Here is an 18,101-nt window from a genome sequence, read left to right as displayed (position 1 = left end):
TCTTTGCTTCTCTGATCATCTTCTTTGCCCCCTGGAGATGTCTCCCATTCATCCAGTTCACAAAGGGAATAATTCCCTATACAAACATAGAACTAGTCAGCTACAATTACCAATACATTCAGGAGACATTTAGGAATAATGATCTCATTTTTCTGACCCTCTTTCTTGAGTGCATGTAGCTAGCTAGCTAGCTGTGAGAGAGACGTTTTTTCTGTGTGAGCTGCAGTGAATAGCACAACAGCTTTTTTTGTTACATTATCAGCAGTGCCACTTATAGATTGTATATTTTCAAATACCAATATTGTTTTTCCAAAAGTACATCATTTTTCTCAAACTGCTAATTTTGCATAGATGCTTTCTTGGTACTACTATTTAGAAAAACTTTCTGTATCATGAAGAACTTAAATAATTACATTCATCATAGGATGACACCGGTTTTTAAAATGCATTTAACTAAGTGTGTTGTTACCTGGTTGTCCACAACCTGTAAATGAATATGTTGCTGACATGAATAATCAGGGAGTAATGTGCACGGAACGGTAATCGATTATTTCCAAAACTGCTCCTGTTGTGGCTTAGGACAGTAGAAAGTATCTTGTGAAGTATATATACTCAGAGAATATGCTACCGCTGTTGATGTCTGTAACATATAATGGTGTATTCCTATAATTAGTTATGACAGTGCTGTAGTGACCTAAAAAACATGGCTTTTACATATATAGTATTGTTATTCTTGCAATATGTAGATTTTACTAAAATAACTTATCAACCCCCAGTTTATTAATTTGACTTCGGTGTCTTTGACTGATTTGCTCTGTAGGGTGTTCTCTCTCCTGTCTGTGATGGGAAGAAACTGTCCCAAGTTTTTGATTATTTTTGACCCTTTGAAGCACAAGTATGCCAAAAGCTGTCTGCAGATAGGCAGACTTATAAGGCATTAGTTTACCTAAACTGTTCTTAAAGCATATGTTTACCTGTATTTAAATTCTTCATGGTTGAGTGTTATGCTGTTAACGTGTCAAAAAAGCAAATTTATTTAGTGCAAAAAAGCTGCTTCTGGACACTGTTCTATATACTTAAAGGCCCACATACACCGTTCTGGCAGTGCAAAAGGCTGCATGAATTGTGAGTGTTTTTCATATACATCTGAAACCATATGACTGTTAAGGAATGATTTAATAGGACTAGATATTTAGGAAAATTGTAAAATGTTCCAGAAATATTTGTATTGTTGAATTTTAAAATCTGTTTTGCAAACCATAGAGAGGTGTTAAAACTAAGTGTTAAATATTTTTCAGTTTTTCTAATTATATCTGTTTGCAAAAGGAGTGATGATTATACAGAGAATAACATTTCGTACTTCTCACTGTTTTCATGCAATGATACATGCAGGACAAAACTCAGAAGAAATGATACTGTGATGGTGAATTATGTGGAAGTGTTTTACGTAATTCTTACTGTCAGGTCAGCAGACTTGATTCGTTTCACAAATGCAAACTCCTTCAGTAATGGAAAGGTAGAATTGCTGTATGTTCTCTCAGCCTTCCACTCACATATATCACTTCATTATGCTAGAGAGAGTTTCATGGAAAGAATTTACCAAAGAGTGAGTTTGTTTGTTTGTTTTAAACCAGTCAATAGCTGTCTTGAAATATGATTATATTTATTCAGATTTTTAAATATTTTCATCAGCTGTTACTGCAAGGATGGTTAAATAGACAAATTAAACCTTAGTTTTGTTTTTAATGTTGCTATCAGTATGGATTTGTATATGTGAGTTTATTCAGCAAAATTTCTGTAATAACGAGGCTACAATAGACTTGGGCTTCACATGTGGCTGATACTGTTTCTTTTTGCAAATGAAGTGGACAGCATAATAGTCAACACTTACTCTCAGTAAGTCCATGTGTCTGTCCCCCATCCTCCCCTTTCCTGGAGAGTATATCTGGTCAGGTATTCCAAAAGCGATCTGTTTTTTCTTTGAAAGTAAGGTGTTCCCACTTGGCAACGTTGTGCATTCTTACTGATGTTGACACAATTCAACAGTGGAAATGAAGGTGTCTTTTTAGCTTGCTAGGTGAGTTGTTCTGGCAGCTTTTCATGAACATTTCCTTCCCAGTGATGGAGGGGAGGGTAGGTTTTCCCCCAAGGGGGAGTCCTGGGACTCAGTCCTAGGCTGGGTCCATACGTCTCAGTCCTCCTGTAATGCCCTGTACTGCTCCTGAACTAGGGCCTTCTTTTTCCTTTGCTCTTTTTTAACTGAAAATGTTGGTGTCTGTATACATAATGATTTGTGAAATGAAATATTGTGTGTGATAGTAAGTATACAATTCTCATGGGTTAAAAGTTTAAAGATTGTTCTCATATCTGGGTCTTCATAGATTTGTGCAAAATTTTCATGGAAAAGATGAAACTTCAACACCTTACTGCTAGGCTGGGGGAGCTGAGACTGCACTTTGTGTGTCTGTCTACGCTACCTATTCACATCAGACTCGTTTCTGTGCCCGGTGAACATGCTTGACCCTCTGCGGTGGTATAAACTGGGAGGCAGGTGGGCAGGGAGGTGCATGAAGGTTAGCGCTGTATAGCCGAGACTTGTGCTGCCCATCTGAAATTAATTGTTGCCGTCACTTGGTTCAGATCGGCCCCTGCCAAGATGAATACTTGTGAGTGCTGCTGTGCTGCTTCCCTGGTGCTCTGGCCCAAGCTGTTTGACCTCTGCCAGCAGTATTGCGTGCGGGAGCCTGGGCAGCTGCAACCATGTTGGATGGGTCAGCTTTTGGTTGAGGCTGTGGGCAAACCAGCAAGTGTCTGCTGCCTGCTAAGCTTGAAGTTACACCTTAGCATACAAATATCGAAGCTGTGTGTGTTTTAGAGTTTCAGTTTAGACATACCAGCACCTAAAGCAATACACTATTTAAGCTTTATCGTTCTGTTTAATATGTAATCTTTATAGTTCTATCGTACAATTGTGTTAAATTTATTAGTCTGCTCTGGAAGCATTTGAGAAAAGTTCACAAATAAACTCTTGAACTTCTGTTAAGGCAAAAGATGTTATTAGCAAGGAAAGGATGTAAATATATCCAGATTTGATGCCACTGTTCCACAGATAAAAAAGAGATAAGAGAGAAGTCCCCGTTTTAAATCCAAGGAATTAAGTGTTAAGTTCACAACGTTGTCTTAACTGGGTACCAGTTCTAACAAGATTTTCGGGGGATTTCAAAACAAATACAGTAACTTAGAGAAAATAGTCTGCGGTTTTCCTAATTTTAAGTGGAATAGTCAATAGCTGAGGATCCTGCCAAAGGACAGGTGGGCGTGACATTGTGAAGGACCAGAAAGAGCCGAAGAGGTGATTCCTTGACAGCTGCTCCGAGTCTGCTGCTGGTGATGTCCTGGAGGGTTGCGTGGTGCAGTTTTATTATTTGTTTGCAATTTAGGCAAAATTGTGGATGTTATTATTAGTGTGTTAAGGTCTGAATAATAATCTTGTGTAATCACTGTCTTCCCTGGTTTGCCTGGGAGGAAGAATGCCTCTGAAAATACAAAGGAAATAAAAAACTTCGTTACGCTTTCTCACACTGCCTAGAAACCTGAACTCCAGCCTGCTCTGTCCTGTTGGCTTTTCTGCCTAATGGGGATTTTGAGGACCTGTGTAGTGGTGTAAGTTAGGACTGCGGACTTTGGTAATTAAAAAGCAGTTCAGACAAAGCCTGTAGCTGCCTGCTCTCTCTTTCTTCCTCACTGTAAAAACCTCAGACAGGAGAAAAATGCATTGCTGCTGTGCGTCAGGAGCCAAACAGAAGAGTATCAAGAAAGTCTGCATTGTTCTTAACATTTTCTCAGGAAGTATTTTATTGCTGCCTTTATTAGTAGAAAGCAAATGGGAATTAAAACAATCTCTGTTGAGATTCTGCAATCATCCAAAATATGGAGAAGCTTCAAAAATGATAAAGAAATAATGTACATCTTTCCTGTGCTCTCTGTGAAGTGGAAGATAAGCCTGGGGAAATAGAGGACAGATGGTAATATTACCACAAATAAAAGCCATAGGAGAGAAGGGTGAATAAACTTGACAGTAGTTATAGGGCATGAGTTTTTTCCCTCCAGGCCAAGTAAGGCAGAATTTTTAACATTAGAGTAAAATTTTCTTTAGACTTCCTATTTATAGTACAGGACAATTTGAAGAGGAAAATTTATACTACAAGAATTACTTGAAAAACCTGGGAATTATTGTTTGTTTTCTGAATATTCTTTTTCTACTCGTTTTTTCATGAAAGGAGGCTATCATCCAGTGAAAATTGGTGATCTTTTCAATGGCCGGTATCATGTTATTAGAAAGTTAGGATGGGGACACTTCTCTACAGTCTGGCTATGCTGGGATATGCAGTAAGAAAACTATTTATTTCCATTCACTTTTTTCTTAATATGTTACTTTATTTTGTTTGCAGTAACTTTTGTTTTACATGCATGGTAAAGTTCCCTAAATGTTTGCTATCTTTTTATGCAGAAAGATGTATGCAGTATTATTTTGCTCTTGGTTAAGGGTGTAGTTTATAAAAGCTCTCAGAAATAAGTGTAATTCTATTTTCTTTGACAAATTAGCTTTACTTATTGAATTTGCATGTTGTCTTGAACATGCGAGAGTAAGCTAATGTTTTTATTTCTGTTGTATCTTTAATGAAAAAACATAATTATACCTTGATTGAATGATAAAACGTAATCTAATACTTCTTTTAAAGACATTAGCATCGAGGAGACAAAATATTCAATAAATCAGACTGTTAACAGAGCATTGTTAAAAGTTGTTTTTTAGTGTAATTTCAGTGTTTTCTTTCAGAATACATTAGGTTATGAAATATTCTATTTAAAGTTTCCCAACCTTCAAAGTATGTCTATTTTAGCTCAGAGTATGTGTTGAAAATGTTTTTGTTCTTTTCAAGGGGGAAAAGGTTTGTTGCAATGAAAGTTGTAAAAAGTGCCCAGCATTATACAGAGACAGCCTTGGATGAAATAAAGTTGCTCAAATGTGTAAGTATCACTCATGCGATACTCAATACCAATAATAATAGTAATAATGAATTAAAAAATGTAGCAGAATATTGTTTTTAAACTTTTTTACATACTTTTTTTTTCTAAATAGCTGGCTTATTATGTGTTACCGTGATTTCTGAAGCTCCAAAATACTGTTTAACTTCATGTGGAAAGCTAATTAATTAGTATTTTAAAGTTTTTTTTTTTCCTAAAATGTCAGTGTTTACATTCTTTGTTCAGGTTCGTGAGAGTGACCCTAATGATCCCAACAAGGATATGGTTGTACAGCTCATTGATGACTTCAAAATTTCTGGAATGAATGGAATTCGTATCCTTTTGAAAGCATGGCATCTTCATTGAAAATGATGTACTGAGATAAGTAAGCATTTAGTTCTGGCTTTTTTCTCGTTAGTCATACTTTAAATTTGTAATGTAGAAACACAAAAATACATGTAGATGCAAAGAGTAGTCTGGTGTGTAATGGACTCACTGGAGTGAAAGCAGCTTAACTTTTCTAAACACAATGCAAAATAAAAAAAATTCGCATGAATCCTGTCATAGTCTGCTAGAACTAGAGTTAGTTTACTTAAAAACTGGAGTTTTACTGAAAAAGTTTGTAATGACTGAAGCTTACAGGAAATATATTTTGCTCTAGACTAGTAAAGAGAAAGAAAGTGTCAGTGTCATGAAGAAGCTGGTTTCTGTTTTCTTGTGGGAAGTGTGAGGGCATGGAGATTCTACTCTTGTTTATGTGATCCTCTTTTGGCCAGGTGTTAACCTCTTTTTTGGCAGAGGTTTTAAAGCTTTACCTTTGAATGCCTCCTTTAAAAAAAAGGAGGCAGACAAAGTAACATATGACTGAATATTGTTCTTAGGGAAAATTTTGGGTCCATGAATATATTTGATTTTAGAGTTGAGCTAAAGTGAGTTATCCTTGCTAATTATATTAGGTATTTTAGCAGCTTATTATATTACTGTGCTTTCATTTACTGTTACAGCTGGTATTTATGCGTATGCTTGTTGTGTCTTGGAGCCCTGATAACAGACCTCGTTGTTCATGGTGTCGTACTACCAGACAGAGAGGCAGTTCCTGCTCTAGAGAGCTTAACACTAAGCTGATTTTGGTGATGTGCCTTCAGTCTTCAGCAGATAAGGTTAAGATGCTCTTCACCAATTCTCGTCCTCTAGGAGAGGAATCTAGGAGGTGACTGTCAGTAAATCTGAGTGCCCACTAGTAAGCATCCTTTCAGGGAGAAGTTTTCATCCCATCCATCTGTCTCTTGACAGTAGTTATGAAGCTTTTGGGTTTGTGAGAATGAGAGTGTGGGGACAAGTATTCTCAGTTACAGAATGGGATCTTAACTGCTTTCCCTTCGTCCCATTTTGGTTTGTTTCCTATGGTCAGCTAGCATGGTTAGAAAGCTGCGTAAATGTAAGTGAAGTTAGTATAGTCTGCTTTTTTCCTAGGTTTTATCTTCAAATTAAAATGAATTAAAATCAATCATACAGTTGCCAGTACTCATTTCAACCTGAATATAAATGGTTTGTGATCAAGGAAATTGCTTAACACAGTGAGGCAAAGAACCCTGGTTAGGGCTTCTTAGTGCTGCTGTTGTGCTACAAAAAACAGGTTTTCATTTATGAGCTGAGATGCTTATTAAGAAGTATTTAATAAATCTCTCTATTTTCTAGCCATGTTCACAAAAAAATAATGCTACCAAAGCACTTCAGGTCTTCAGCTGACAGCTGTACAATTGAAAAATAAAGTGTTTTTTAGAAATCAGAAATTTTGACTTACTGTTTTCATTGTAAAACACTAATATGAAATAGGAAATAAGAAAATGTATTCATAACTATACATAGAAATAATTGTTACCTGCTTAACAGAGCAGTTTCCCAATAACGTTCTTAAATTATTGCTAAGATTCACATGTATGTATACATCTCTATTAAAGTTGAGAGCCATTTCTAAGTGAGAAGAGTAAATTTTGTTACTGATAATATTTTGAAAGCGTATCCAAACTTTATCTTTTTGAAGTACAGCACTTAAGTTGATAATGCCAGAAGAGACCATGTGCTAGTGAAAAATAAGGGTTCAGATAGCTTTGTGTTAGTAGATTAAAACTGGACAGCTGATACTGATTTATTCTATTTCAGTTTTACCTTTGTGTTGAAAACTCTGGCAGTACAGAAGTTGTTTTATGTGGAAGGCAAATGTTCCTGCCTTACTGAGAAGTACATTTCTCAGAAAGGTACAGTAGACAGGATGGGCTGGACTCAAATTTAAATTACAGCTGGAAGTCTGTCAAAGTCCTAGCCACCAGTAAAAATATGATACCAAGTATCTTATGCTTTGAGTTTTCTTGTGAACAGTTTGTGCATCCTGAGTTGCATTGCTTATTTGAGCAGCGGTTGGTTGCATTGATTATTTGATCAACTCCTTTTTATCTTGTAGGGAAAAAAATCTTTGGTGCGGGTTCTTTTGGGAGGGAGCAGGTAACTGATTTTAACGTTTTGCTGCTATTTGTTTCCGTTTTTAAAATGCCATATTAGTGCTATGTTAATGTTACTGGCTTGAACAGGTTGAGAGAAATACAGTAATTTGAGCTTCCTTTGGGCAAGTCACTAAATATCTGTTCTTTGACTGTAAATTAAAACAACATATGCTTCCTAGAGGCTTGATTATTGGTTATGGAATACATTTAAAAGTTAAAGCAAGACAGAAGAGAGGTGGGTGAATCCTTTGGATGGCTAATACCACAAAATGTCATGGAGCTTCCAAACAGGGAAACTTTTCAAAAACCGTGTAGCACAGAGCTGAGAATGTGCAGAGCCATTGGCCTCCACTGTGTGTCTGAAAACAGTCATCTTTCTCCTAGGAGCTGTAATAAGTGTTTATATACAGAGGCATTTTAACAATGTGTGTTATGCTACACTAGACTGATAATTTTTTAACTACTTGTACATTTTAAAGATTGCGATTATGATGTTTTCAGGAAGTAACAGAATTCCCGAACTTGGGCACTTTGGTGTTTTCAGTAAGTGTAGATTATTATGTTTGTCTGCACTGGATATTTATTAGAGCCTTAATAAATGTTTATTCAATTGTAGCGTTTTTTTAATAAAAGATTCAGATAATCACATAATGAAGCAAGTGTTTGGAGAGACAAGTGGAAAAATAAAAGAAGGAAACATTCCTGACACAATCAGACATTATAATAATTGTAATAAATTTCTCTCCAAAGAATATACATCATTAATTAAATGCCATAGAGCCTAAACGCTGCCAATCCAGGAGCAACCGAGATGCATTCAGAAGTGTTCTGTGTTGGTACCAGAGCCTTATTTCATTTAGCTTAACTAGTCTTTAACGCTCATCAGATTTCTAAATGCTCCTGTAATGTGTGTTTGTAGATAGATAGTTACAGGTAGGGTTTTAGTCAAGAAGGAACAGTTTTAAGTACTTAAGCCTTGTCAGCTGATTAATGTTATGTTTGCTCCCACTTTTGCTGCTCTGCTCAGTTTCCCCCCTTTCACACGTTCCCCAAACTGCTTCAAAGAGCGTTTGTCTGCTGGGTGGGCTTCAGGTTTATTTTTGCTGGAGGACTTTTTGGACATACTCATCTGTCAGGATGTTGGTGCTGTAGAAAGATCCTGGGGCTTGCAAGGCTGGTTTCCTAATAGGTAATGCACAGCTTTTCCCAAACTCTTTGTTGTGGGCAATCTGGCCTACAGTTAATGTTTTCCAGGTCAGGATAGTAAATCAGACAACTGTCACGTTTTTGCATAGCTACTCCAAACACTGAGCCTCCTGTATGTCTTCTTCCCATCCCAGTTACCTCCCCAGTACTGAGCATGCCTTGAGTTTGTCCAAGTCCTCCCAGCAAAATGTTGCAATCTTTTTTTCAGGTGGACATCACTTCTCTTTCTTGTGGCCTCCCTCTCTTTGTCTGCCTCTGCCATTCCTCCTTGCATCTTTCTTTTCGGTGCCCTCCCCTTGCTTCTCAGCTATTCACTTCTCTGCACCCCTTTCTCCTTTGGTTACTGGCAAGGCTTAGCACTTCTGTAAGCTCAAGGAATGGCAGGAATGTGCATTGGAGAGTCTGCAGCAGCAGTGGTCTGAAGGACTGTGGGCGGGTGTCCTAAATTTCATTTCTGAATGCTGCAGTGTCTTGCCTTTCTGAAATCTGTGTTGCTGTAGCATTGCAACTTCACTGCGTGGGCTAAGTTAATAAGCCCTGCAGAGCTAATGTGCTCTGCTCATCCTTTTTGATGGCTGTGTGCTTTATTAGTGACTTCTGTTCATGGATGCTTGTGTGGTAAAGTAACCAAGACTGTTTCCTCTTCTGAATGGAACAGAGTTTTATAATATTCTGAGTAGACTTGATTGATATGATTGGGAAATGACTATTCACTGTCTCCTCTAATACAGGAATTGAGGAACATGAAGCAAGATGAACAGGTAGCAGCAATCAAAATGTTACTGTTCTTCACAATGTGCTTTGACCAGTCTTGAGACCTTTTGACTTTGACCAGTCTTGAGACCTTTTGACTTTGACCAGTCTTGAGACCTTTTAACTTTGGTCTAAGTCCAGCATAGGGGATGTAGATTTTAAAAAACTACAGTTAGCTTTATGCATATAGGTAGGTACTTGAGAAGAATGTGATAGACCGATAGATAAGGTAAGTCTCATTTTGACACAAGTTAAGACAGTGACTCTAAGATCATTGCCAAGACTCCAGTTAGAGAAGTTAGGTAAGATTTCTTCCCTAACAATGTAGTTCCCTATGAATGGTCTCCAAGATACAGTCTAATTTCATCCATTGAGATTTTCCTGCAGTATCTGTCAATTAATTAATTTTCTGTTATTTGTATTACATTATTCTTTGCAAGTTTATTGTATCATGTAGTTAAGATTTTAACATTTTTCCTGATTTCCAGGGACATTAAAGTCAGCTCATGTCTGAGGATTAACTCAGTATAGTTAAATTGTATAATTTCTTGCTGGAATGTTGTGATGATAAAACTTAAAATTAGCTTTAATATCTCAATATTTTCTCAATAGAAAGATAACCTACCCAGGTATATTCAGTGTAGAATCTCTAACTTAGGAAGCCCTTGAACCACAGATCACTGGAAGTTCCTACATCTTGTTTTTTCCTACTCTTCCCTGATCATCTACTGTTGGCCTCTGTTGGTGGCCAGTAGTAAATGCTGGGTCAAATTAAACTTTTTGGCATTGTGTTTTTTGCATGTTGCTTCTGAGTTCCACATTTTCTTTGTTCCTGAGTTCTTTGGTGATTGCCATTATTCTCTGCAGTTAAAACTGTAGGTGGTAAGAGATCCATTCTCTTACTGCTTTAGTCTTTGTTGTCAAGTGATTCTTCATTGAGCCTAATCAAAAAGATGTTTAGTATGGTTCATTTTCTAAAACACTGTTGCTGCAGACTTTTGTTGTTAAAACCTTCTATTCATATAATTCAAAATTTATTAGAAACTAGAGATAATAGGCCAAATCAGTACTTGTAACTGTTCAAAAAACCCAAAAATCAGTTCTTTTTTACAGTTACCTATTTCATTGTTCACCCTAATGCTATTGTTAACATGTAGAAATAACTGACAAGATTTGCATAATTAAAATGTTTTATTTTAATTTGTTCTGCATTTGGGCACTGGTCTTGTATGCGTTTATAGATAATTGAAACGTAGTACCAAAGCATATACCATGTTCTGCTCATTTTAGGGGGAACTGTTTTCCTCTAAACAGGGTGATGGTTGCTTTAGCCAGTATGCAAACAAACATTTGTGTTGATCTCATCAACAAATTTATTTGGAAATTATCCTTAATTAAATCCCAGATGTCTGTATGGTCTTCGAAGTACTTGGACATCATCTCCTAAAATGGATAATCAAGTCCAATTATCAAGGCCTTCCCATCCGTTGTGTAAAAAGTATAATTCGACAGGTAAGATTTGTTAATGTTTTAATTAGGTTTTTCCACCATTCTTAACAGTTCGAAGGTTAGAATGATGCTGTTTCCACTGAACTCTTAGTAATGAATATCTAAGATAAGATAATTTTATTGGTAATCCCAGGAGGGGGTTTGCAAGAGCATCGTTCTGGATAGCCTGCATTTCTGCATGCTGGGTTTTTTTTTCCTTTTGTTTTGTTTTTTTAAATCAGGATTTCCCACTCATAAGGGAGTTTCCTGAGCTACTTTAGAAAATAAAAAGTTAAAGCAATGAGTCTTTTTCATAGATGTAAGGATATTCATATTCAATTCCAGTTTTGGTTGACACGTCATGCTTCTTAATAAGATCTTCTGGAAGATAAAACATCAGAACAGTGGGAAATAATATATTATTATTGTAAAACTGAACAAAAATTGTATCTCTGAAAAATAGGTTCTAAAGGAAAAAACTTCATTGAAAAATTGTGAGAGTAGCATTGACTGGTAAGACTTCCAGGTTGTTCATCTCATTAAAGATAAGACAGATCCTTATTCTTTCTTCTACTCAGACAAAACTTGTGCTACACATGTTCTAAAAACTTACTTACGAAACTTGAATATGAAACAATTCAATTATTGCACTGGTGTTACAATACAGCAAACCATTTTGTTTCAGAAATGCTACAATTGAAAAGGAATTTTTTTATGCTATGATTTAGAAAATAATTTTTCCATTTTTGAGTACTTTTGAGCATTGGGACAAAATTAGGTTTATTCTAAAATGCAGTTGAGAGTTGAGTTTCTTAATAAGAAATTTCATTTCGGTTTCAAGCATTTTTTTTCCCCCCGAGGTAGAGTTATATGAACTGTTGTGCAAGAGAAGTCCTTGCAGAATTGAAAAAAGGGCTAGTTGCTGCAGTTCCTTTTTTGCAATGGAGGTGATTGGAAGTGTCCATTTATTTAATTCTGGAATCCTTACTTTCGGTTGTAAAACGTATAGCATCAGTCCCTTTTGAGAGGATCATGTTCTGAAGAAGCTGGTGCTGAAATGAGCATTGTGTATTTGATGAATGAAAATTTTCACTTTTGCTTTGATCTACAATATAGTAAATAATCTGTTTAATGGGTCAATATGATGAAGCTCCTTGAATGAAAAAGAAAGAAAAGGAAGTGAATATTAATTAGAAACTGCAAATTATGAGTTTCTTTGGTTGAAACTAACCATGTGACCTTTACAAGGAAAAATATACAGCTGTCTAATTTACATTTTTGATTGTGGTAATAGGATCTGTAGTAATTTTTCAGAGTCACAATACATTACCCATTTCATTTTTTTTCCTTTTTCAGTGGACAAATAAATAAAAACTAGGAGTGTTTTCCCTGTTCTCCATCATCTCAGTGCACGGTACAAAGCATGTCCATGTAGTATACTTTTCCTTACTGGTTTAGTGGTATAATGTACTTCCAGTTTTTAGGATGAAGCAGTCTGATCCACATTTTAAGACAGCTAAGGACATTCTTTCTAATTATAAAATTCTAGCAGAATGGTCCTTATGGTAAGTCATGGAACTGATTTGGATTCTAAAAAATATTCTGGTTTTTTTTCTTCTTTTTTTTTTTCTTTTTCAAAAAAGACTCTTCAGCCAAATTAAAGACAAAGCTGTCACCCTAACACTGTTACTTAAAAAGGGGAAAGGCTATCTTTTTAAAGTGGGAGATACCAAATTTAGTTTCACATAAATTCCACTTCTACATATCGCAGTGGAACAGGTATTTTTTTCTTCTGAATGTTTATGGCTTTCAATGTACTCTGGAATCTTTTTTTTCTTGGCCTCAGAATTACAGACATTCAGTGGTAATTTGTAAGATGGTCTGCAGTGTAGTGGGAGAGGGAAGAGACTATTATAATGCATCTTTATGTTGCCATTGCTGTGAATGCCTCTTTTAAAATTTGAAGTCACTTAACCACTACCTACCTTAACATTTCTTACTTTGAGACATCCTGTATGTTCTTTCAGTTGCAAGTAGTCGAGCATATTTTGGATCTGCAGGAAAAAAATCCGGATTATCAAGAACGCAGCAGTTTTTAGGTGTACCCTTGGCACTGATGCCGAGTCTGCTCAAGTGAACGTACAGTTTTCATATGGGCATATAAAGAAAGCTTTTCAGAACGGTTGCTGTTCTAGTCTAGCTCCAGAACTGGAGAAAGCAGAGCCATGCACTTGGGGTGTTTCTAGGATACATTAGCCTGAATGTAAATATCATATGCGTGCTGCTGCTTTTCTTCTCTTGAGCTACCTTGTCCTTTCTAAGGAAAACTATAGTTAGCATTTCATCCCAACAACACATTGCCCTTTTTGCCTTTTTTTATAATCAATCGTAAGATGGCTATTCACAAACCAGACTTCAGTTATAGTATGTAGTACTTGCAGTGGTTTTTTTCTGATATCTATCTTTTAAAGAATGAACCAGTAAGGATCAGCCTTTCTGACTGAGCAGCCAAGTTCCTTTTTCGAAGGAAGATGTATCAAGTTTTTTTATACAGGTGCAGATGAATTAAAGAGCACTTGGGAAATGGAAGTCCAAGAGCAGGTTGCTGTCATCAAGACAATTCAGCCAGCCAGCATCTTACTCATGAAAATCTCAATAAGTGGGTTTATGAGCTAAATAAATTATTCTGTCAGGCCACATATGGACTGCAGACAATTGGTTGAACCTCTCTGTACTACTAATAAATACATTTGGCTTGGTCTGCGTAATTAAAATAAATTTTAAAAAACCCCTTTTGTACTTAGGTACTTCAAGGTCTGGATTATCTACACAGCAAGTGCAAGATCATTCATACGGATATAAAGCCAGAAAACATTTTGATGTGCGTGGATGATGCCTATGTTCGTAGAATGGCTGCTGAAGCTACCGAGTGGCAGAAAGCTGGTGCTCCTCCCCCCTCTGGCTCAGCAGGTATGATAGTATATTTAAATGCAATGTGGTAAATTCCATCAGTATATTAATGCTAATAATGTTTTGTTTAATGAAAATTAACATTTTAAGTAATTGCGTGTGAAAAATGCATGTCTAGTTAATTCTTATTCATGCTCTGGAAACTATCAGGGAAATGCTTTCTTCCCAGTTTTGCACATTCAAGTTTTTGGGGTCCCCAGATACAGAAAAAGAGTTATTGGTATAAACTTACTCGCCTCCTACCCCACAAGCTTTAACGGCTGGGTTTTAGCCGCACTGGAGCCTTGCATCTCTAATATTGACAATAATTAACAATCTTATCTAACTTATGTGTCTAGTTCCATTACAAGTTCATCAGCGTCCTTGTGAAATTACCTGCCTTCTCGTCAGTTATAATTTATTCTCAGAATGCAATGAAAAGTCTTAGAGTCCATAGTTTTTCACCCTTGAAAATGCAATTTATTGTACCTAACTGAATTTGTGATACGCCTTTCTCCCTAGCACTGTATGTGAAATGTTTTATGTTAAACTTGCCAAGAGTTTAGAAAAGAACTGTACATTATGTTTAGCTAGGAGAAACCAAGGTAAAGAAGTTCACAGCAATCAGTAAAGACAAACAAGGAGGTAGTGTGGCTTTTCTAGGGATCTTTAGTACCATGGTTGCTATTTATTTGCCAATTGAGCGCATCAGCTACAGGCAGTGGAAAAATAATAACATTTAAATACCTTTGTAATATTGTCAGAAAATATATCACAGATTAAAATCTCTGAGGTATAATAAAAATACCTGCTCTCAAATACTGTGTTCAAAATCCATAAATATTTCACAGTATTATATATGTTAAGATGCAAAATCTTACAAATTGTGAATATATTGTATTGAATTTTACATAATATGTAATCACATAGCTAAAGACTGTATGTTATTTGTGTGGGAAGTAACTTGATTTTGTTCATGCAGCCTTTATATTGCTTCCTGACATTAAAATAAATATTATTTTAAGGAATATATTGATGGAGTTCTTACACACTTTGTTCTTAGCAAGTTGTAATTAAATCTATGGCTTTCCACGCAGGAGCTGAAGATGTGTTTTCTTTACAGCATTTCAAGAATAGGTTCTTCATAATTTCCCTTTTTAGAGCAGTGATGGTACTCAAGTTTAAGAATCTTTTTGAAAACCTTGCCATTTTAGGGGCATACAAGCAGTTTTTTCCCTGAACTTAGTAGCAGGAGCTGAACCGATAAAAGAACTCTGAAGTCTCAACTGTCTCAGTTTTTTATTTTGCATTTGTTAATTGCCATATGCCTGTGTCTGAAGAAGTTCATGAGAGGTTCTCCTGCCTGTTCAGTTCCTCTTTTTCACTTCCACTTTGCCTCTGTCTCCCATATTTGATTATTTCTATTGGTTTTGATTTTTGGGGAGTGGTGGTGGTGGGGGTATGGCTTGTGTTGCTGTTCTGTGCATTTTCATGGTTAGTATTGTAATCTCATCAGACCTAGTTATTGATGGTATCTTTCTGAAAGATGGATTAGGAAGAGATCCATGCTGGAGATGCTTTTTCTGTGGTGGTGTGCTTTTTGCCATAGGCACTTCTTCATGCCTCCAGTCCTAGCAATCAAACTACCTTGTTTCAGAATGAAGGAAACATGAATGTTTGACTTTTCTGTTGAGTGCAACACAGTAGTCATCTTTGTTGATATTCCCTGAACTATTTAAAGTCTATTTATACCTGCTCAGTCATCTGACTGCATACATTTAATCTGTGACAACTCTGCAGTCATTTAATGTTTTCTGTCCACTCTTTACTGATTCAGACTTTCCTTTCTGACTTTCATTAACTCTTCACCAACCACAGCAAAGTGAACAGAAACTGATGCTAGCTCCTTCCAATTCCAGATGCTCTATTGGAGACATCAGATGATTTCTGGCAGCAGATACTTGTAAAGAGTAAAAAATCTGGCTTAAAAAAACCCAAATCACTGCCTTATATTTAGTTAAGAATATTTTTACATGATTTCTGCTGCTTTCTGCTTTTATAGAGTTGTTTTTGTAAAAATGTATCTTTAAAATTTTATTTTTTTCTTTTTAGTGAGTACAGCTCCACAACAAAAGCCTGTAAGTATTGTTACATAATTCAAATTAACGATCTTATTTTCTGTGTTTCTGTAGGTATTAGTAGCTACTAGACTGTTGGTAGTCTCTACCCTTTTTAAAAGCTTCCTTTGAATAAAGCTTTTGCCTTTCAAAGAACACTTTTCTTTTAATGTCTTTGGCCTTACCGGTTTTCAGCGCACACAGTATTTCTCTCATGGAAACTCTCATAGACTTAACAATGCTATAGCTATGTCAAAGAAAGTTAAGCATTGCCGTTTTCACCTCTCGAGGAATAATCCATTCCGTTCAAATCCTGACAAAAATGGGTGCATGCACTAAATATCATGCATTGCAGATAGCTTAAGGACTTCAAGGCCTTAATCATCAAGGCCTTAAAGGAGAGGGTTTTTATGAGTTTTGAAAGATCTTTTTACCATATACAGATAGCAAATAACCACTGATAATACAGCTGTTTAGAAATATCTAAGGTCAGATCTGCTTTCTACGTCTGTGTGTACAGAACATATATAATTTCAATGGGCATACAAGATGGATGAAAATTAATAGGATTGTTAAATTAACTGTCTTGTTTTGACTGTCCCATAGCTTCTTTTGAAGATAACAGGATTTACAGATAAACCTTTGAGAAAATAGTATTTCCCTTTGTTCCTTGTATTTTATTTTTGAATTATATGAGGATTTCTTACTGTGATACCTAAACAATGAATGAAAACTAGATAGATCTCATTTATCAAATAGTAAAAATAGAAGTCAGAATTCAGTTAAAATATAAGAAAGTGTTTCAGTCCTAGCTCAGACGTGTTAATTTTTCTTTTCCTTGTTATTGTACCTGAGTTTTTCAATCCTTATGTTATATAAAACGTGAAACTTTTCATAATGGCCATCTGTTGTTTGTGATTCATATGTTTTGGGCCAGAAGTGAATAATAAAAATGCTTTCCTTTCACAGGGAAATGGCTGAACAACACAGGATTTATTTAAAATTCTTTACTGTTTTCAATCTCTTCGGCTTTCTCATACCATTTTTCTCAGCATACTTTTGCTGGTCATTACCTGCATTGTACAGAGAGAGAAATCATGTAAAAAATTTATGTATAAATAACTAGATATGATAGCAGACTATCTTCCACATACAATATCATCTGTTAATCTAGGTTGAAGCTTAAGATTATTGTGCCTAGTCGAGATTATAGGATCACAGGAATTTTACTATGGCATCTTAGATGTGTTTTGCTCTTGTATCTAATAAACAACCATGTAAAAACATGTATAACTATGTAAAATTTTGATAGCTTTTTTTGCTTCAGATAACCCTACATCATTCTTGATTTGAAGTAAAATGAAAAAAGCAATATATTTACTATATTAATTGCCGTCCAGTTTTCAAATAAAAAGTCATCGTACTGCAAGTGAATTTGGTGTGACATGCCTTGAGAATAATTGTTTAGGGTTTTTTTGTTTTATTTTGTTTGTATTAATATTTCAGGTTGGAAAGATATCCAAAAACAAAAAGAAAAAACTGAAGAAAAAACAGAAGAGACAAGCTGAGCTGTTAGAAAAACGCCTGCAGGAAATAGAAGAACTAGAGCGAGAAGCCGAAAGGAAAAAAATAGAAGAAAATGTAACCTCAGCTGTACCATCAAATGAACAAGAAGATGAGTACCACCCAGAGGTGAAACTAAAAACAGCTGATATAGAAGAGGTAGTAGATGAAGAACCTGGAAATGATGATGGTTAGTATTACCTGCTTTTATTGACACTGAGTTTACTGTTTCAGAGGGGAAAGTAATTGCAGCATTGCATCTGGTGCAATGAACAAAATCTGCAAACTCTCCTAGATCATTAAGTTTCATTTTCTCCTGTAGGTAAAATCATAACTACAAAGTCTAAAAAGGAGAAGAAAAGTCAAACCTACTATAGAAGTGAAGAAAAACATCAATAGCAATCTAGCTATGAAATCCCACAAAAGAGCACATAGAAAATTCAACAGAACAGTCAGTTGTCATACCACATTAAGTGGCATAACCGAGTTATCTTGG

General features: G+C 35.8%; 1 protein-coding gene across 5 annotated transcripts in view; it reads left to right on the top strand.

Moving 5' to 3' along the window:
• The window catches only part of SRPK2 (SRSF protein kinase 2), a 150,923-nt gene that overhangs the window by 106,763 nt on the left and 26,059 nt on the right, over nt 1-18,101 (top strand). For all 5 annotated transcript variants that reach the window (XM_075145432.1, XM_075145422.1, XM_075145453.1 and 2 more), the window contains 7 exons: nt 4,281-4,389; nt 4,944-5,031; nt 5,275-5,362; nt 10,894-11,000; nt 13,781-13,946; nt 16,038-16,063; nt 17,549-17,795. In XM_075145432.1, coding sequence (XP_075001533.1) covers nt 4,281-4,389; nt 4,944-5,031; nt 5,275-5,362; nt 10,894-11,000; nt 13,781-13,946; nt 16,038-16,063; nt 17,549-17,795 — 831 coding nt within the window. The remainder of the gene's footprint in view (nt 1-4,280; nt 4,390-4,943; nt 5,032-5,274; nt 5,363-10,893; nt 11,001-13,780; nt 13,947-16,037; nt 16,064-17,548; nt 17,796-18,101) is intronic.

Source organism: Calonectris borealis, chromosome 1 (assembly GCF_964195595.1).
Source record: "Calonectris borealis chromosome 1, bCalBor7.hap1.2, whole genome shotgun sequence".
NCBI lineage: Eukaryota > Metazoa > Chordata > Aves > Procellariiformes > Procellariidae > Calonectris > Calonectris borealis.
Note: the sequence above shows the minus strand (reverse complement) of the source record. Positions and strands in the feature narration are given on the sequence as shown.